Here is a 21,734-nt window from a genome sequence, read left to right on the forward strand (position 1 = left end):
GAAGTCCTTCCTCAGCCTTCTTACTGCCTCACAGTGCCAAAGAAAAATGTTCACATACACAAGAACATGCAGCGACACCTGTCACTTTCACAAACCAAGACTGAGTTGCAGAAGCAACGGTATATGCATATGTATTAAATTTTAAAAACCATGTCTTTCATTGTAGTACCCACCACAATTTATATTACCATTCTTTTCCATACATTTCCCCATGAATAGTCAGCAATCTGCTGGCCTTGAGATAAGAAGCTGCTATTCAAATCATAACCAGTCTTAATTTTTGGTGTAGTAATGGCCAAATATCTAGCAATCTGTTTATAAATTATTTAAATATGAGAAGACAAGAAGAAAGTCCTATATATATTTATCACCCTTATCAATAATTTATATTACAAGGGCATTTAAAGGTCTAAATTCAACGTAAGATCTTTATTTCACATCAAACCGCTTTATTATATGTTATTAGGATTAGTCATTAATGTTTTTATTTCCTTTTAATGAGAATTAGGATTGAAAGTTTGTATATAGCAGAATATGGTTTCCACAGGAAAGACATGACATTACCCACAGGCTAAGCACATGCACTGCTTTGCCAGCAATGCAACTCCCATTCTATAACATGAATGTACCTGAAGTTCTGATGCTCGTTTCATCATCTCCAGTGTGATGTAGCAGCCAATAGAATGAGCAATCAGTACCAGCTTTATATCTTTTGAGACATTCTTCTTGAGGAAGTTCAGCTTATGCTCTACTTGTCCGTTAAGTCCAAAAACATCCTCTAGCTCCTTAATATCTGTGTCTGAAACATAGAAGAAAGGAAATACTTTGTTTTAATGATGTGAATTTCAAGTATCTCAATTTTTTTCCCGCTTCTTTGGAAAAATAAAAAAATGAATTAATAAAAGAATAAACCAACCCCATACTTTAAAATGTAATTTTTAAGTTACCATCACTGGTGAATATAGACTGATGAATCATGTACAAGCCTTATGTGTAACTGGACAACCATGGAAGGATACAGAAACACATGGAGCTTCATGGCACATCATCTATCACTGTGTTCCCCTTCATTCAGAACGAGACCAAACTCAAGGCATTGGATCAGCTTGAATCAATCCAACATTGAGAGACCAGGACCTATATAGCAATACTACCCGCGAACAAGAATTCCTTCACTCAAGGCATGATATATGTTATCATGCACTAGGAACTTTCAGATACCCAAAATCTCCTGTCTTAAAGATGCACAGAGATGTCCTGTGAAATAAGGAAACATATGAATTTTGTATGTCTCAAATGGATTAGCACTTACATAAACTATACCTATATAGGCAGGCTCTTTTCATTGTCAATCCAGAGAGGAAGATCAAGTTAGAGCTTCATGCATCTAGGTTATGATGCAATGTAATTCATGTTTTGCCAGGGACCTCTTGGAGGAGCTTGGGCAATCACGTAGGATGAGGATGTCATTACTCACTTTCTGGCCAGTCAACAAGATATAGATGATCTAGTGCCTGTAACAATTTGCAGTAATTTAAGCATCTTTAACTCTTGCTCATAAGGTGGGTGATACGGCTCTCCAAGTTCTCCAGTGGAAGGGGGTTCATAGCTCTTTCATCTGCTAGAAAATTTCTCTACCCAGTAAAGTAAAAGCTATACTAAGGATACACCACTCCAATTTAAGCTGGACTTCTTGATGGAAAAGATTGTAAGAAGAAATAAAGAAAAAAGGAATGGAAGAGGCAGAAAGCATGAAGGAATAAACACCTATAGAAAACATACATCTGAAAGAGATGTACTGGTACTAATATCACTTCATCTCTTAAATCCATGCCTTTATCTCAGGGCTCAATTTCATATTCCAGTTTAAACCCCTGCTCCTTTACAGTCCTTACATGTTGACCTGCAATGAAGCTTCAGTTTGAAATAAAATACATCTCCTTGTAGCGAGGTTCAGATGCATGGTCCTCAGACAGCATAGAGATTCCTGTCAAAAGCCACCCACATCTAACAACTCAAGAGCAGCTAACGGAGGTGGCACACACAGAGCCCTAACCAGCCCAGCAAGTATTAGGCATTTAGCTTCCCACTTGGGTTTCCTGGGATGTCCTCTGCATCAGTTCCTCATGTGAAAAATAGATGTGGAAGAAAGTATCCATCAGGGAGAGACACTGTAAAGATACTTACGTTAAAGAGACTGAAAGCCACTCAAAAACTACAAAAGAAAGTTAGCTAGAGGCACAGACCCATTTCAGATGTAGCTGGTTTTGCGCCTGCTTGGACAAAGTGCTACAAAAGCCTTTCTGTCTGTGAATGCAGTTCATCAAATTATAAAGGCTGACTTTTTTGAAACTATGAATGTGACAAATTCAATAGTAACTGGTCAGTAATGTTAAACACCAAAAAGTATTAATGCTGCTGCAGTGAAGTTATCAGGGGTTTGACAGTGATAGTACGAATCTGTAGCCTAAGTGGGCTGGCACTAATCATGTTTTTGATCACCTGTATTAAAAACAACCTTCTGAAGCAAAGTAACTGCTAAAGAATGAGTTCTGATGCTCTTTTCCTGAGCTTAAACTATTACCACAGAGAGGTTGCAACAAAGAAGTTCTTCACCTAAACTAGTATTTCTGCTATAGCTACTAATGATCATATCCCAGCATAATTTATAATAATTACTCTAAATGAAGAAGGGGTTTACTAAAATACACTCCAGGAATGCAAAGTTAGATGAGAAGTAGTATTTTTCCTATTAGGTTGTCTATAAGTAATGGACAACAAAGAATTTACTCTGTTTTCTGACACCCTAAATAACAGCCTAAGGCCAAAACATTGTTTTTAAAATGTGGTTTCTCTTTTTAGCAACAACTGTTTTTTCTACTTTTTATTTATTTGCACAGCAGCTTAACCACATGCAGGAGCGGGCTGTCTACATCACAAGTCTAATTAAGGAGATATATGTATATATATATAAAACAGAATAGTAGAAGTATGACAGCCCACTGGATACAGCAACAAGTGAAAGAGTACATTATGTTGAATACATGTATAGTGCTATGTGTTGGGTTGGGCAGATTAATTTTCCCTTGTAAACAATTGCTATAATTTCCATAGCATTTTTCTCAGGCCCTGACATGTTCAGTGATTTACCAGCACGTCTTTTAGTGTTTGACATTCTATTCGTAGCTTTAATTCTTGAAAAGAAGTGATTTTATAAAAAATTCAATTTATTTTTAGGTGAGAGTAAGAAGAAAGGAGGTCTATAGATCTTCTGGAGAACCTCTCATGATTCACAAGAAAACAAACCATAAAGTTTTATTTCCATTGTACATACAATCTCATGATATTTAAGCAATTCCATTATCAATCTAGATGATAGAAAATCAGACTTGCCCAGGTTAACGGCTGCTTTTCACTACATGAATTCAACACCTGCTCCAAGAGATGCTCAAAATTGCTTCAGTGCAATTATTAAATACAGCAAATGTAGCCCAGCCCAGTCTCAACATTTTCCAAGTTAAGTTAGATAACTTTGTTAGGCAAACACAGGTAATTAATTATTTCAGTTACTTAAGACATTAGATCCCTAAATTAATATTTAGTTACCTAATAAATTTTAGTGTAGACTTAGGGCAGCATTTATAGCCAGTACTGATTTCTGCAGAGGGGATCCTATTCGGAACCAGTTTTATTTCCAAAACAAGCACCCTGAGGAAGGATATGAATCATATAAGGCGGGGATTAAGAGTAGAGAAAATAAGGGGGTTTTTCTCCTCACATTTGCCCAGACCTGAGTGTAGGTCTTTAGCATACTCAACGGAAGCCTGTCCACTGGTGTTTCCCTAAGTGAGCTGGGGAGAGCAGAGCTTGCAGAAGTGATTTTTAATCAGATGGGCTAGTTATGATTGATGATGATCACAGAGACTGTTTCTACTGTACTTGGCCAAAGCATCCTCTGCACAGCCCTGCCCAGCACCGCTCAGAGCAAGGATGCTCAGATTCCCACGTCTCCTGGCACACACACAATCTCTCTTAGACTGAAAGCGAGCCTTGACAACCCGTGCTGACCCCAGAGAATTGTTTCAGCTGCTTTAGTACATCTTTTCTTCTTCTGAAATACTGGTTTGTTGCCAAATCAAATCACATTGACACTACTGCTAGAGAAGTCAGACTGGAGAATGAGAGCGTGGTCTGGGGTCTGGCATTCCAGAGACAAAACTCTCCTCATCGCAAACTAAGCCTGCGCTCTTGGCAGTACAACTCCAACGTCACATAACTCTATATTGAAATACACATCCTATATTACTTCTGGACAAACATATAATTGTCCATGCCTCATGTCAGTTCATGTGTCTCCAACACAAATGCTACAGAGTTCTAATAGTCCAAAATATGTGAGAGCTGGGCTGCGTCACAGGTTTGGATGATCTATTTATTTATTTTACAAAATAAAATCACCAAGGGATTATCCAAAATCAACATGAATTTCTTGGGTGGATAAGCTTAAATGGGTTCTTTATGTAAGCAAATAGACTTGCACAAACACACTGGCAGTCAACTCACCGATGGCTCTACATCAGAGAAGGGACCAGAGTTACTTCACCTCAGGTGTGGAATAAATGGCAAGGCTGAAGGAGAGCTCATTTGAGCCGTTTTCAGATAGTAGAAATTATACGACTTGTACCTTACGCTGCAAACACCCCATCTGGGCCAAGCCATGTGATTTTAAAACTTTATTTAGCTGAAGTGTATTAAAAGAAATACTGTATTTCTTTATTTTCATTGGCAAAACATTAATCTTCTGATGTGCTTTCGGAAAAACAAATGCACAATCTCTTTAATGAGTCTCTTTTTCTGACCTCTGCTAAACCCACAGTCAGAAAACAATGATAGATTAAAATACGGTGTTTGCTCTGCGATTAGTTGACAAGTTAATCTTGCTAGGAAAGAGAACTTTGGTTTTCAGGGAAATAACAGAGAATTGTGTGTGTTTGTTTCTCTGCTGTGTATACACAGGAAATTCTTAGGCAGAAAAAAAAAAGCATATCAGTGATACGAGCAGACTTTAGGCAGGAGATTAATAAAATTTATCCTTTCATTAAAAAGTCTCCAAGAATCATAAGACTCTTTTTTACTGAATGATTCAAAAAGATACTGTAGGCCAGATTTTCCAACACTGCCCTCAAGTCTGAGCACATAATCCCTGTGTGCCTTTGCAATTCCCTGATTTCACAGGGGAATGCTTGTGCATCCAAACTTCCAGCTACCCTTGGTGACAATAGGTGACTGAACCTTTGAGCTGAGTATATATGGACACTTGTCTACTTGTCATAGAGAGACTGCAACATCTGTCCCAAGACTTGCTCATGCACATGGCCTCCAAATTACTCGTGAGCAAGTTAAGAACTGTATGAAATGGTGACTCGTAATTACATGCCATGAAGGAAAGAGAGGCAAAACCCACTGCCCTACCTGCACTGAATCTTCTTCCCTCAGTCATTTACTCTAGGGTTTCCAAGGTAGCTAAGGACAAACTCTAATGAATCTGACATATGAATTCTCATGGTCAGGAATTTTCAAAACCAGGCCTTTTACACAATAAGGACAAGTAAGGATCTGGAGACTGAGCTCTGGAAGAAGATGCACCTTAAGATGCTGTACATTTCAGCTGCATGACACATCATCATACTGCTTAATTCTAAAAGTGAGCAGAAAAAACAAGTTCAAACATGCAAATGGAGTAACATCACAATAAAGTATCAAGAGGAAGAAAAGCAATGAGGGAGATGATACTGAATGATCAGTGATGACATCAAAGCATATTAAAAGGGAAGGCACAAAGCATCAAGTATGGCCAACCAAATCGTTCAAGAAAGCTAGCACAGGGTTAAATCCACTGTACTTCCACCAAATACCATAAGGGCAATCAACATATAGGGCCAAGTGTTTTACTTTATGCCCCACCTCCTTTTCCTACTACAAATACATACAAACACTGGTGGGAGCAGCAGCAGTGGTGCCTGAGTGAGTAGCTACTGGTTAGATGGAGCAGCCCATGGAAAGCTTTATCTTTGCCTTCATGCACTGACAAGCAGGACACAACCCCACAACTAAATTACTTAGAAGAACTGCCTGTTAAACTGGTGTGTGTAGTCAGAAGCCTAATTCTGGAAATTAAAGAAGTTATTTGATTTTTTCCTATAGCAAAACACAGTAATTCCTCACCATCGAATAATGTCATCTGAAAATGTTTAAACAGAACTGTAAGCTTAAAAACTGTCTGTGGGTCTAGTATGGGCAGATGTGTTAGAAAATGCATCCCCTAAAGATGTACTGCTTAGAGCCTGACTGCTTCCCTCAGTCTCTCATTTGATTACTGAACCCTGGACAATTTGTATCAGCAAGTGATAAAATGTCAATGAAATGGGATGGAAACCGTGAAAGAATGTTCAATAAATAGTGAAGAACTCCTCCTGACACCGGGAACCAGGTCTTAAAGCACTGTGTTTTAGATTAACCCTTAGACCTTAATCTGGCCCTAGTACCCTCAGGAACTGTCCATGCAACTTGTAAGATAAACACACCACTCATTAGTGTTATTGGAGTAATTACTTTTTTGTAAAGGTATCCTCCACAAATAAATTACCATTTACTCAAGACACTGAAGTGGTCATATACATTATTTTCTTTATTAAAAAAATAACGAGACCTTAATTTACAAATTGAACTACTGATTTCCTTTGCTAGGTACATACCTATTGTTGGGACACTTGTTTAACACCTAAACTGTTTTACAAAGGAAGCTGTATTAGAATTAAATTAGTACAAGCATAGTCTGACAGAATGAACTAATAAACACAACAAATACTAAACCCCAATTTTTTATTAAAAACATAAAGGAACACATTGAACTTACTAAATTAAGATATTTGTAAGAGAATTCTTATTTTGTATCTCCAGTCTCACTTTCCACTAACTTATGAACTATTACCAAGGTATGGTGACATAACAGTACAAACTTTTAAGTAGCATTTTGCTGGATGTCTCAAATTTTGGGAAGACAAACACCATTAAAGTGTGTCTACACCAATTTATGTGTCCGGAATCACTTTAACATACATAGAGCAAATCTAATATGGGTGTTTCACATAGAATCACAGACAGGTTTGGGTTGGAAGGGACCTCAAAGCCCATCTAGTCCCAACCCCTTGCCATGGACAGGGACACCTCCGCTAGCCCAGGTTGCCCAAAGCCCCATCCAACCTGGCCTTGAACACTGCCAGAGATCCAGGGGCAGCCACAGCTTCTCTGAGCACCCTGTGCCAGGGCCTCACCGCCCTCACAGGGAAGAATTTCTTCTGTATATCTAATCTAAATCTGCCCTCTTTCAGCTGACATAGATGAATTTTTTTCCCCTGTATTTGAATAACTGCATTTTACAATCAGTAAGCTGAATAACTACTATAATTTTCAATATTATATTATCAAAAAAAAGTAAAGAAAAATAAAAATAACACAACTTGACACAGCAGAGGTTAGAGAACCATCACTTTATAGGAGCAGATTTAAATTTCCATTGTAAAGTGACCTCAAGAAGCAAAAGCCCAGAGGTCTGAGCCTATGGGAAGCTAATTGTTCATGCTATGTTTATTATTTTTGAGACATGCTGAAGCCAAGTGAAAGGCTCTGTGAATTCTCTTCTTCATTTGCCCACACAAACACAACTGGAAGGACTTCATTGCTAAGGCTGAGCGCTATGGAAGGTGTACCTTAATGTAGGAACATGTATCTAATTGTGTCATCTTCAGTCTCATACTTTTTAACTACTAGGCTACACTTTTGATGGCAGCACACTACTTGGAATATTAAGGACCACTTTTCAGCAGACCTAATTACTTTGAAGATAAGGACCTGTAACCTTACGCTCACGTAGTTGAGCTGGTCATTCCAATACACCAGGTATGCAATGCAGCATACCATTTTACTTTCCAGAATATCTTCCATGAGACAAGTAACTACAGAGGACAAGAAAAAACTGTATGCCCTGACTTTACCAGAAAGTAAGCTTTTATCCAGTTTTTACCCTTTTTTTTCCCCAGTCTCTAAGTAATTTTATGTCTAGGTGTGCACATCTATAGTTGCAAAATAGTTTCAGTACTGGAAGCCCTTCAAAATCTTCCAGCAATTCTCCCCTCTTCCAGTAATTCCCAAATGAATCAGCTATACCACAGCTTTTTAAGGAAGAATAACTGAATATAGCCTGAGATAGTTTGGACTACATACAAGCAAACAGGTACCAAACAAAACCAGTAACATCAGTATAATGGGAACCCCTGAACATGTTATTCTTCCTGGCGTGTTGAGGTCTCTGGGCATTACAGAGTAACTCTACAGCAAAGACAGGTCACCACTGCAGTTGTCAATGTAACTGGGCTTAGCGTTCCCAGCTGAAGTACACCCCTCTGGCATTACAGGAAAAATTAAGATAAAAAGGACAAGGAACAAAATAGTGAAGTAGCCTTGCACTAACAGAGACAACAAATGAGAGGAAGCAAAGCTCCTGTACTCTACAACTACCTGAAAGGAGGTTTTAGTGACCGTCGGTCTTTTCTCCCAAGTAACAAATGATGGCACAAGAATAAACAGCCTCAAGTAGCAGCAAGGGAAGTTCAGATTGGGTATTAGGAAAAAATCCTTTACCAAAAGGGTTGTCAAGCACTGCAACAGGCTGCCCAGGGAAGTGGTTGAGTCACCATCCCTGGAGATATTTAAAAGACATGTAGACAAGGTGCTTAGTGACATGTTTTAGTGGTTGGACTTGGCAGTGCTAAGTTAATGGTTGGACTTGATGATCTTAAAGGTCTTTTCCAACCAAAACTTTCTGAAGTGCTCAATGTTTCTACTGAATCCAAGCTAAAACTTTTAATTTGCTAGGCCAGTCCTGATTTCTGAAAATCCACCCCAATTTTTTTTTTTTTTAGAACTCAGATACAGACCAAGATGGAACTGTTCAAATAAGTAAAACTCTTCAGAATAATGCTAAAATTACAGTATTTCTATCTTTAGAGTAACAGTAAAATATGACCAGTACATTTTCGACTTTACTAGCAATTATAATGGTATTAGGTATTTATCTAGTATGCATTTATATAGACTATTTTAATAGAAGTATAAATGGAATTGTAGGTTTCTATCTTCATTTTTCCACAGAAAGTTAAATTTCCTACCTAGAATAACTACCTGCAGCAAACAGATCCAAACTATTGAACAATACTGTCTGGCATCTTTATACTTCAAGGAGCAAATGACCCATGTAGGCAAACAATTTTTTTTTCATCTTTCTACCAAATCCTTCAAAATTGATGGATTAGAAGAAATTCCCTTGTGCTGTAAACCAGAGCCACACTGCTGACTGCAATGACCTATGTCAGTTTATTGCAGGAGAAAACGTGACCTTGGGACAGCATCACTATGGGCTCTAGTACAAACCTTACACAAAATATTTCGTGATGCAGTGCTACCTCCCAGCACTCAATCACTGCTTCTAATGACTACTTGTCTTGCCAAGGCTTCTAGGTGTCTGATTGGGCTCTTCTTTGCACAAGGAGTGCAAGCTGACAACTAAGGGAACCAGCTGTGCCTCAGCGACTCCCAGCACCAATCCCCATGGGACGTCAGAGCAAGTGATCTGCAGCTGGCTGGCATGGCGTGGAGAGAATCCAGCAGCCAGAAGAATTCAGTTTTCAGGTCTGACACTCTGCACTGAGTTCCACTTTCTGCCATTACTGGGAAAGACCACGATTTTGATTAAGGAACACGCCATGCACTGTCTTTCATTGCTTTGCACAGCATAAAGCAAAAGAGAATTGGACAAAACAGCGCATGTTAAAAACCTGAACATATTAACATCAGTGGCAAAACTGAGGAAACAGAATTTCCCCTCACACTTTTGTTAAATATAGCAGGTTTCTTCATCAATCACTGATGCTTTAAATAACCGCCTGCGAGTATTGTATGGTGTAAAGTTCGAGGATGAAACACATTTTTGTCAAATTGACCACTTCAAATTATGATTTATATCTTCTCTTCTCCAGTGTTCTGTTACACTATTTAAAAATTAATCAGCAGATTTATTCCCTATTACCAAGATAGCAGTTTCCTCTTCAGCCTTCCTGGAGAAGGCTCTGTAGGTTTCATTCTCAGTCACCTAGCTGAACCGCCCAGCACAGCGAGCGTGGCAACGCGCCAAAGATACTCTGATGGCTTTATTTTTCTTGGAGCTTTACCTCATAACTGAAATAGAGACTGTGGTGCCACCGCTATGAAACTGCTTCGTTATTATAGATGTAGAAGGGTTCTTCTGGGTCTTTGTTTTGCACAGGTGAGATGTGCTACATAGGAAGCAAACTAATTAATCTGTGACCCGAGGGTCACAGCCAGCAAAGGCTGAGTTTCTCCTTCATTTACACTAGCTGACATGGAAGCCACAGCTCATTACAAACTCTGAAACTGTCTGCAGCTTTACAGTATCACTTTTATAGAAAAAGACAGCAAATGAATTCGACCTGCGCTCTACACAAAGACAGATCCAAATACGATCATGTCAATAATAAGAGTACTCAGAAATACTCAAATCCACCTCTTCATGATTAACTGCAGGGTAAAACTTCCTCCAAATCATGTAAGCACCAGTACAGCAGTCAGGGGAGTCTCTGACAGCAAAGACTCAATGGTAGTACGCTAGAAACCACAGAACAGTTTTGAAAAAAATGGCACCATCATGGCAATACCTGAGAATTTTAGTAGTGTGCTATAGTATTTAACCCAGTGAGGATTCATTGGCCACCAAGTAGTCACCTGGCAACACCAGTAATTTGATAGTTGTAGCAAGTTAGGCTATTTTAATAAATGCATTAAATGCACAAAACATAAAATCCTAACTGTATAAAGAGTATGTCTAGTTTAAAGAAAATGGTCCCCATACAATATCAAAAGGAGGATAAAAGAAAAACTCCTTCACCCAGCAAGCAGCAGTGAGACCCCCTCATTCAGCCGGAGTCCACAGCACTGTATCATTTTGTCTACTATTTCTTGAAGCACACAGCTCCTACTAAGAACACGCTGAAAGATTTAGGTAGATACACTAGAAGTACGAGTGATTCACTAATGCAGTTATCTATGAATGAGGGCATTTGCAGTTACTTCATCCTGCATAGTCTACCTTCCAGGAAACACCTACATTGCTCCTTAAAACTCCTAAACCCAAAGCAAACAGAAAGATTCCATGTTCTAAACATGATTATTTTTAGCATCTGGAATTTTGGTATGCATTGCTGATGGTTCATCAGTCTTACAACTGTAGATCACTGTGAATTAAAAATAAAATTGCCATCAAACACTGGATTGATCCCATCGAGACCTGTACCATTTGTTGCAAGCTTTGTGGGTACCAAAATTAAATCAAAGGTCTATATCATAAAGTAAAAATTGTTATGAATAAATAAAAGTATGATCAGCTTTCTTCCAGACCCAGACCTGTTACACCTTCAGACAGAAGGGATTATTCTCTGCTACAGGGATTGCTCATTTCCATTCTGATGCAAATGTAACTTTTAAACTGACTTGGACTTATACATTCCTGAGCATTCTCCCCAAGGAAAAATAATCTGAATCATGTCAATATTTCGTTTATTAAATCATTTTACTTTTTACTTTCCCTACAATAGTATGGTAAACATTTAAATGAGGTACTCTGAAATATCACAGCACTGCTCATCCAGTGAACTGTGAAATGCCTTCTAAGTCAAGACAGCGAAAGACAGAAATGTTACCTTCTCATAGGGTTCACATTCTTGAACACTTTTTTTCCCCCCACTAACAGCCATCTGCATCTAATTAGAAGTGATGGTATCAGCTGGAGAACATACCTATGTCATAGGGTGAAAGGGGGAAAATGATCCATAAACAATCTCAAAACCTACATCCAAAGTTTCCTGGAATGCAGTAAAGACATTATACTCTCCAATGGGTCAATGTAATTTTCTGTTTTGTTTTGTTTTAAACTGTCTTTAAAAATAGAATTAGATTACCCTTATTTGTAGATACGGATGAAAGAATCTGGCTTTTTAACCAGGGATTAGTTGAATAAAGTACTAGAATGGATTAGAAAGCTATTCATGGGCATTTTTTAATAACATTCACACAGATAGGTATTGTGTTGACAGACTCAGTGGAAAACCTTGAAAGAAATGGAGACTACAGAGAACCTATTTCTCATATTGCTTTAAGAAATGTAAAGGCAAAGTCCTCTTTTCAGTAACACCAACAAAAATTGGTCACTACTCCATCAAAGTCAATGGAATAAAGAGTTATGCATTGAGTGGTACCCGAATCAGCTTAACAGTATTTAAGTGCTCATTATAAATAAATACATGGCTGTTAAGGCATGATGCTATGAGCGGTTAAAATTGTTTTCATTTTAGTTGGCCAGAAAAGAAAACAACAGAGCAACTGCGAAATACTTCACATATGGCAACATTTTATTTTCTTAGTTTTGATTTTGAATGAAATAAGATTTTTAAACACATGCTTAAAATTAAGCAGAACTGATAAAGTCAATGCCAAATGCCAAGACTTCACTCAAAGGATCTATTTGCATAATTATGGGCACGATTATGGGACCTGCATGAATAATTAACTGAACATGGCTCAAAGGGAAGAAGTAAACGGAGTACTGCAGCATCCCTTGGGCTGCTTACTTTTCACACATTTAGATTTAAAACATTCCAGTGGGTTCATAACATGAAATGATCATTTGTTTCCTTAAAATAGACATGTAGCACTAAAACCCTACAGTAAAATGCAGATCTGACCGGGCAAAGACAAAAACCTCAGGATTTAAATGCCTCATAATAACTTTTACATACGTGGACACACTTCCTTCCTTAAGCTGCCTTTTCCAAAGACAAGGCAGGAATAAGGTTTCTGGGCAGGAGGAATTGCTTTACCAGGAAAAGCTAAAGGACTGCGCTGCACTGAGCTGACAGCTCCTGGCCCCTCCTGTGCAAATAAGCGGCTCCTCTGTGCACACCCCAATTTAGGATCCCTTGCTGCTGGTGAATACCTTGGGAAGAGCTCTTTATCATGAAATCATTGCCAAGGCCACCTCTGTAAATAAGAAGCTTCTCCTCTCCATACGTTAAAAAATCATACACTGACATGAAACAAGCTTAATTCTACCTGGATGGTATGCTTACAACTGGGTTCTTTCCAATGTATCTACATAGTGATACCATGGGCTTGGGAGACACCTTGCCATGTAATTCTACAGTAAAATCAAGCAGTGTTAAGTGTTCTGGGACACAAACATGACTACAGAATTTTCTGGGTCTATTATGTTTAAACATAGCTGACTAAAGTGGTGAAGCAGTTAAATTAAAGACAATCCATCTTTAAATGACCCTCAGATATATTAATTGGTAAGCCTAGGAAGCAGAAAATATTGTTGAAATGTAAATTAATGCGAATTAAATGCCTGTATAGATAATATGCATGCGAGATGCTAGCACAGCTGCCCTTCTCCTGCTGTTCTCCTTTTACTTGTATCCTACACGATGTAAACGTCTTTTAAACATGGCTATCACTGTGTACCTGACCAGGGACAGATACCTACTGCTGTTCAGTATGTAACCAAAGAGCACTGAAGCAAAGGCAAGGATTTCCTGGCCGAAAACCTTGTAAGCATGTCACACACTAATTCTGAGGTGGTTTTGTACTGACTGAACAGAGCTCTGGTAGTTTTTATTCACTTGATTCAGCAGTGTAGGTATCCTCCAACATCATCAATCATTAAAACATCCGCACTACTTAAAATAAATGACAGTCACAAGCTAGCTAAAATTACCAAACATTCTGACTCCCTGTGCCTTTGTGTAACTTCTCTCCTTTGGGGTTATACACAAAAACAAGGACAAAGGCTCTTAGCTAAGGGTAAGTCCCTATTTTTAGGAGCCCATTTCCTGGAACACCTATCTTTGATGTTCTCTTCCTGTCCTGTTTGCAGCAGCACAGACCACAATCCCACTCCCCACAATCACCACACATTCATGGTGGCACAGCATCCCTAGGGCCACCACAGCAAATGGGTACACAAGAAGAGTGTTATTGGAAAAGTATTCTTAGCTGCCGTTAATTCCGCTTAGCGAGTGGAAACTAGTGAGAGTGCCAACTCCATCTGATCAGCCAGCTCTTCGTGGACCACAAGCAGGTGTCCTGGCAACCACCAGTGGCTCACAGACCACAGTTTGGGAATCGCTGTCCTAAATAACTCACAACTCTCTCATTATAGCACACCATGCTCCTTGTCTTGCTCAGGATACTATTTTCTTTTTTGTTGTTGTTGTTTTTTCTCTCTCCTGTCAGGACAGCATATCATGATGGTATAAACTTACAGCTCATATCTGCTAATCATGCCCACACTTCTATCTGTCCTTTCATGGAAAACTGTCTAGCAATCAATGAGATGGTTAACTTGCTGAGTTTTTACCCACACTGACTTCAGTCACCTTTGGGGTAGATTTATATCACTTTAGCTAGTGGGGAATCTCGCTCATAGTCACTTCCACAGTTTCATTAGAAGCCAAAGGGTTGGAAAAGCACAGTGTATTCAGATGACTAGTAAGAAGCAATATATCAAATGAATTCAAGCTGCACATTGCCTTCAAATTTTCCTGTAGTATTGGAATTATATATATATATATTTTAACAAAACTTAATTTCACTTCAAAAATCCATGCTGATGGCACATTCAGATTTTGCATTCTCATAATCAATGTCTTTATAGATATAATTTATTATCCCTCCACCAGTTCTGTGCTTCTCCTTAGATATATACTTAAGGATATAATTCATTAGCAAAATGCTCTTAAGGCCCTACTCTTCCCATATAAAGAAAAATAAATAGAAGGATTCTTTTTTGATGGACTATAAATCAATCAAAGAAAAACACATCCATCTACCCCTTCATTCATTCACCTGAGACACTCTCACACCTCTGCTTTTGGCTTGGCAAGCCAAGAAACTCTACTCCCATGTTCCAAATCAGCATCGTAACTATTGGTTTGGGATCAGTTTCTTAATCTTTCTTGACCTGTATCTCCCATATAACAAAAATAACTCGCTGGAGGAAAATCTAATTCAGACACATACAGTTTCAAGAGAAATAAGAGGGGTGGCCAGCAGGGACAGGGAGGGGATTGTCTCTCTCTACTTTGCCCTCGTGAGGCCCCATCTGGAGTCCTGTGTCCAGATCTGGGGCCCCAGTACAAGAAAGATGTGGAACTGTTGGAGAGGGGTCAGAGGAGGCCACGAAGATGATTAGAGGGGCTGGAGCACCTCCCCTACAAAGAGAGGCTGGAGAAGCTGGGCTTGTTCAGCCTGGAGAAGAGAAGGCTGTGGGGGGACCTCATTGCAGCCTTCCAATACCTGAAGGGAACATACAAACAGGAAGGGAATCAACTTTTTAAAAGGGTAGACAATGGCAGGACAAGGGGGAACGAGTTAAAACTAAAGAAGGGAAGGTTTAGATTAGATATTAGGGGGAAGCTTTTTACAGAGAGAGTGTTGAGGTGCTGGAACAGGCTGCCCAGAGAGGTAGTGGATGCCCCATCCCTGGAAGTGTTCAGGGCCAGGTTGGATGGGGCCCTGGGCAACCTTGTGTAGATCCAGGCCTGGAGGTTGGTGTTCCTGCCTGTGGCAGGGGTGTTGGAGCTCTATGATCCTTGGGGTCCCTTCTAACCCATGCCATTCTATGATTCTACCTCTTTTCATCATTGAAAGTGAACTAAGGATAGTTTAATAGTGTGTCCTTAAAAACTATTATCTTCTACAGTCCATGAAACATAAAAGATCAAACTGGAATTTTATTTTGTAACTTGGCTGTTAATCCGAACAGGCATCCAATATCGACTCAGCAACAAAACAGAAACTTCAGGAGAGAATCTGTTCCAAGGGATAAACATGCCTTGCTAAACCAATAAAAAGTATTTCTATTATGATTGTGTACAGCCCAATACTCATCTGTACAGTTTAGAAAGTTCTAGAGATTTATCTTTAACATAATTTCACGTATGACCAATTATTGTATCAAGACATGATCGATGACTAGCCATTTATTAGGTACATGAGATTTTAATGCATAAATTGCGTCTCTTTAATCAATTAAGATATGAATTACACTACTTCATATTTCTATAGCATTTGGCATACATAGAATATTACCAAAATTCAATAAACCATTTAATTCTGATTTCATTTTTCTTTACTTCCTAATTTTCCTTTGATATAAAGAAAAGTATCTTGGCAGTCCTGTGGAGATACCCAAACCCACATTCTTCTATTCCTGTTTTATGTCTAAGACATTGTAGTTCTTATTTCTTATCAAATCACAGCAGATACCCCCAGAATCTGGCCATTTTAAGACATGGCTATGTATGTATACCTGCCTTCTATACAGCTGTTACTGGTAAAAGACAAGCAGGGTGCTAAAGAACTGGAGCAAGGCATGTGTTAGAGGGACTGAGTGTCAAGGGTTTCCTATCTAACCTCCCAGTTTCCACAGCTTTTAAACAAAATCTGGGTGAGACTGAGTCATCCAGCCCTTAATTTTAAATTGGAATATTCATATCACAGCACTCGAATTAGCAACATGTATAAATTTATCAAGGAGTAACTTCAGGATTTGTTCACTGATACGTGTTACTTTCAGCTAGCAGTTTGTTTCCTGTCAAAAGAAGTTGAAAGGCTGTTGAAAAGCTTCCAACTGGCGACTATTTATCGCCTCCAGAGGAGCTACTCCTAAACACGGGTCTTTACTCCTCCTGCAGTACTCAAGCATTTGAGTACTCACCTGGATTTTGTAATATTAAGTACAGAGCTTCAGTCTACACAAGCTGAGCAGCTATACCAGCATGTGAGTGTGGAACATTTTTTATCCTGATTTTGTTTTTCAGTTTTACCCTTATATTTTTTTTAAATCAAGATGTTTACAAAGTATTTAAGAGTAACATTGTTTAACAATTTTATTCCTTTAAAAAGCACCAAAGTACTTTTTCATTATTTCCTTAAGTGGTTTTCTGTTCCTGTTAAAGAGAAATTGCATGCTCAGAAGAGAGCAATGCAACAGAACTTCTGATTTCACTACACATAAAATAAAACATTCAGAGACGGATATGTACCATGAAAACATGACCTGCCTTTAGTCTTGCAACTAAGTCAAAAGACCACCCATTTAATCCCTAGGAGAATAACAATTTACAGATAACATTGCTCAGGCAGTAGCCTGTTTTGACAGTGAGGGCACTTAGTCGTATAGGAAACTGTAACTTGCACTTTAAATAAACCCTCACAGTATATAAGAAGTTACTTGGTTAGATGTAGAAGAGTATCTTACCAGATCAGAAATCTCGAAAGAAGCATTATGCAAATTATTCAAGGGAGTAGCACATTAAAGAAGCTCTAAAACTTAAACTCTGGGTATACCTGCCTATTATTTTTACTTTTAAGCGAAAACTTGCTGTATCTTAACCCTGATCTATTTGGATACATTTTTCCTTTCTTACGAATGTGTCCTTATACAGTAGGAATTACATTTTTCCTTTCTTACGAATGTGTCCTTATACAGTAGGAATTAACCAAATGATGGGCAAATACATGCACCTTAAAAAGACCTACAGCAATACAGTCACAATATATTTAGCATGGTAAATAGAGTCAGTAAGTCAGCAGGGGTTTTGGTGTTATAGAACCTGTTCCTATGAAGCATCTGTTCATGAGGCATGAACATCTTAATTGTTAGAAAAACTATGAGTCAAAGCCTCGGTATCAAGCACTGAAAAGAAGAAAAGCAAGACTTTTAAGATTGTATGAACATGCATAAAACATATACAGATTATGGGGGTTTTAAACAAAATTACTAAGAGAGAGAGAGCAAGAAAGCTGCTCTCCTTTTCACGATTTTGCCTACACCCACGGGTTGATGTTTGACTGTGTTACAGCCACAGGAGTGTTTTTAACAACTGCCTTTGTAAAAGCTGAGGAGAAAGAGAAGGAAGTTGAAATTGTGACACAGGTTTTTTTATTGCATTCACTGAACAACACGTTTCAAATCTTTCTGCACAGTGGATTGGTCGCTAGGAGCAGAATTACAGCAATTAAGTGTTCAATTAATGTTGTGTGTCTCTGTGGAGCACAGCTTGCAAGAGCTCTCTGAATAGAGGGTTATCATACAGAAGTAAAAGTGAAGGCTGTAGCTTTGTCTGGTTTCCAAACCATTATGTGATATACTTTCAAAAATTCAGGAAGTAGTCTGTGATTGATGGCTTCTGTTAGAAAACTTGCTTTAGTCATTCTGAGACTTTCAAAGTCTACCTGATCAAAATATAGCAAGGCATATTATTCCAACACAGTTTGTTTCATTTAAAACCCTTTATTACTTTACAGGCAGTATAATTTATATGTTAAGTGTACTATCCAAATGCTTGAATACACTAAATCAGTGGTTGCCAAAGTGGGATGCAGGAAGAGATTAGAAACGCAGTAGTACATGTATGCACGCTATATTTAAAAAAAATAAAAGATACATTGGGGATGAGAGTGCTCAAAAAATGTTTTACTCTTGGCACTGAATGATCAAAAAATTTTCCAGATGATTGTTCTAAATGAATCAGTACGAATTCTTCTTTTCTAGTAGCTTCCCTCACCCCTTTTTTCCCCATCTTTTTATTTGCTAGGCTCCAATCCGAAAAGCCTCGGAAAACGATGGCACCAGAAACTCCGGTGTTATCGTCATCACTTTATGCCATCACCTCTCCTATCAAGAAATAGTGAACTCAGAGGATCAGAAATACTGATCCTCAGAGGATTTGCATGAGGCTATTTCAAATGAAGCATTATGGAATGCACATCAGAAGCATGAAGGAACACATTGGAATTTTTACAGTATCAGTTTCATGCCAAAACTTCCCCTTCTTCTGGTTTTGTGCAATCTCATATAGTGGTCCTTGACACAGGAGCTTTGCCTGGGAAATACAGAACTTTGAAGGCAACAAAGAGCTGCAGGTAATGGAATTATGTATCCCTGTGCATCTGCTTCTGTTGGTCCTGGGGTTCTGGTGTTTTTGACTATAATGCCTCAAAATGTCAGTTAAGAACTCCTCCTCTAGTACCTTCCCAGTAATTAAATACTATGAAATACCATTCATAAACTGAGAAATGTCACTGTTTTCTCTCAATCTGCATGTTGTGGGTGAAGATGTTGAATAAAACCTGACAAAGCACCAACATTTACGTACTTCACTTCTGACCTGTCCATCCCAACAAGCTATCAGATCATTCAAAATCCCCCGGGGAGGACTGTCACGGCAAAAAGTCAGCTGGAGGTTTGGTTTCAACTTAGGTATCAGTTCCCTCTTTCCTAACTTGATGTTCTCCACTCAAATCTGCACTCTCCTTAGCAGCACAGGGGCTGTCAAAGTGGAAGTGTACTAATTTATTAGAACTATTTTTACATTCAGAAGTAAGTAAGCCTCTCCTCGAGCACTCAACTATGAATTGGACATTTAATTAGAAAAACGTACTTCTCCAATCTACTCTTCTCAACATAAATGCATTCTAGACCTTCTCCATAACTTGTCTCTAAAGACTGCCATCAGCAAGCTCTTGTTCTCTTATTTGACTGGCAAATCTAATTTACCTATAAATATTCTTTTCCTCGGTAACCTCTCTTCTCATACAACTGTTCTATAGGACATGTAATGAGATATTTAAAAAAACATATCACACTGTTTTCCATAGGTTCAAGCTCTGCTAGTGAAATCAAAGTGGGTACAGATATTTGTATGTACAGGTTGCAGTACTGTACCTTCTATCATTTCCATACCGCTAGGAGGTTTACAATGTCCGGCGTGGCTCACAACCCAAACGGGATATTGCTGATTTAGTCCACAATATAAGGCCTGTATAAAGGTCCTGTAATAACCTGCCAGTCCAGGGTTACCTGCCAAAAGACAAAACATACAAGCACAGTCAATGGTAACCTTTCAACAGCAAGCAATCTGCTTCAAAGCAACAGCATTACACAGAAACATGTTAATTTGTTTTCTCTCCTACTTTTCCATTTTTTATTTTCCCAATTTCAGGAGCTATGCTATTCAACTGGGTTAATTCTGCTGATCAATGGCACCCATGAGGAGCATTTTACAAAATTACTTTGAAACTGCAGAAGCTGAAATTAAAGCTCTATGCAAGAGAAAAATCTCCTTCATTAAAGGTCAAGCAACTTCCTAATATATTGCATCAGTTTAGAGATATAGGAAAATTAGGGAAATACAAATAAACTCCCAGATCTTACAGAAATACCACAAAGACAACAGCTGTGTCACTTATTCCCTATGTCTGCCCTCCAGGGTATCTCAGATTTGCCACTTCAAAATACGTATGGGACATCCTGACAATATAAAGGTCTTTACCTCCCCTAAAAGAAGGTGATTTTATATTGAACTGCTTGGACTAATTTTTTTCTGCTTGCAACCTCATGTTCTCTGTCTTTTTCCAAGCCTCTTAAAGATGACAAAGACCTGTAATCAAGTTAGTACTCGTAGAAATGCTGTACAGAGGAGGTTTATTCCACTTCTGCCCTTTCTATAGTGGGCATTTTCACTTTTATCTTCTTTTACTTCAACCCTTTTGCTTTTCAGGTACCACACAGTAAATTCACTGCTCTCCCAAGAGGCAGTCCTACACAGCCCGCTCGCTGCAGAGCAGCAGTGCACTAGGCACCTAAAGCCTTCTCCAGCACAGTTATGTGTAGGAGCTGATGCCATTGCTCACACCAATGATGGTACATGGGCAGAGTACAGAAGCCTTCCAGCCCAAGTACTGTGGTTCATTCCTCAGTGTCTCTGATGGTTTGTAAATCTTTACAAAATTCCTGATCTTAAAACAGTAAAAGAGAACCACATCAGTTACTTCGTGTTTCTAAGCTTCTCTTTTTAAGCTTGCAAAAAAGGAGAATTTAAAAAAAAAAAAAAAGCAAAAAAAGGTGTTGTACATACAAACTCAAATGTTTTCAAACTGATTTACAGAAAGCCAACTTCAAATTCACAGGGGTCACACACATTCATACATCTGTATGTTTCAAGCTCTCCGACATCCCAATCTAATTTTCATTTTTTTTTCATTTTCATTAATCAAAAATATATCATATACAGGGCCCTAGAGACATTAAAATTAAATCTAGGCATCATCTGTTACGTAGAGGAAACCTATCTTTCAGCAAGGTTGAAGATGAACGTAGCAGCAAGCCACGATAAAGGGTATCATTTGTATTACAAATGGTCATCCTGAGATCACAGAATCACAAAGTTAATCTCAAGCCCAGCATTTTTTTCTTTACATTTTTAAATCTCTGATTTAATAATGCAAAACAAGGTATGGGGGAGAAACGGGAACAGCTGTCTTCCACAATTTGCTCTTTCCCATCATCAACCCAGTGAAACAGGACTCAGTCATCAGCTGAAGAGCAGTGAAGGAAGAACTGCTTACCAACAGTCAGCCTTTGTATTAAATACTACGCAAAACTCAAGGCACCCTAAGACTTTATTCTTTTCTCCTAAGGGGATTTTTATCATGTGTATTTTAGGCATGTAGGAGAGAAGATCCCTAAATGAGAAGGAGCC

General features: G+C 38.6%; 1 protein-coding gene across 1 annotated transcript in view; it reads right to left on the reverse strand.

Annotated features, from left to right (window-relative positions):
• The window catches only part of LDAH (lipid droplet associated hydrolase), a gene marked incomplete at its 3' end in the record, with an annotated part of 119,415 nt that overhangs the window by 64,766 nt on the left and 32,915 nt on the right, over positions 1 to 21,734 (reverse strand). The window contains exons 3-4 of the mRNA XM_084262025.1: positions 19,919 to 20,053; positions 630 to 799 (exon numbers count right to left, since the gene is read on the reverse strand). Coding sequence (XP_084118151.1) covers positions 630 to 799; positions 19,919 to 20,053 — 305 coding nt within the window. The remainder of the gene's footprint in view (positions 1 to 629; positions 800 to 19,918; positions 20,054 to 21,734) is intronic.

Source organism: Gallinula chloropus, assembly GCF_964237585.1.
Source record: "Gallinula chloropus genome assembly, chromosome: 3".
NCBI classification, from domain to species: Eukaryota; Metazoa; Chordata; class Aves; order Gruiformes; family Rallidae; genus Gallinula; species Gallinula chloropus.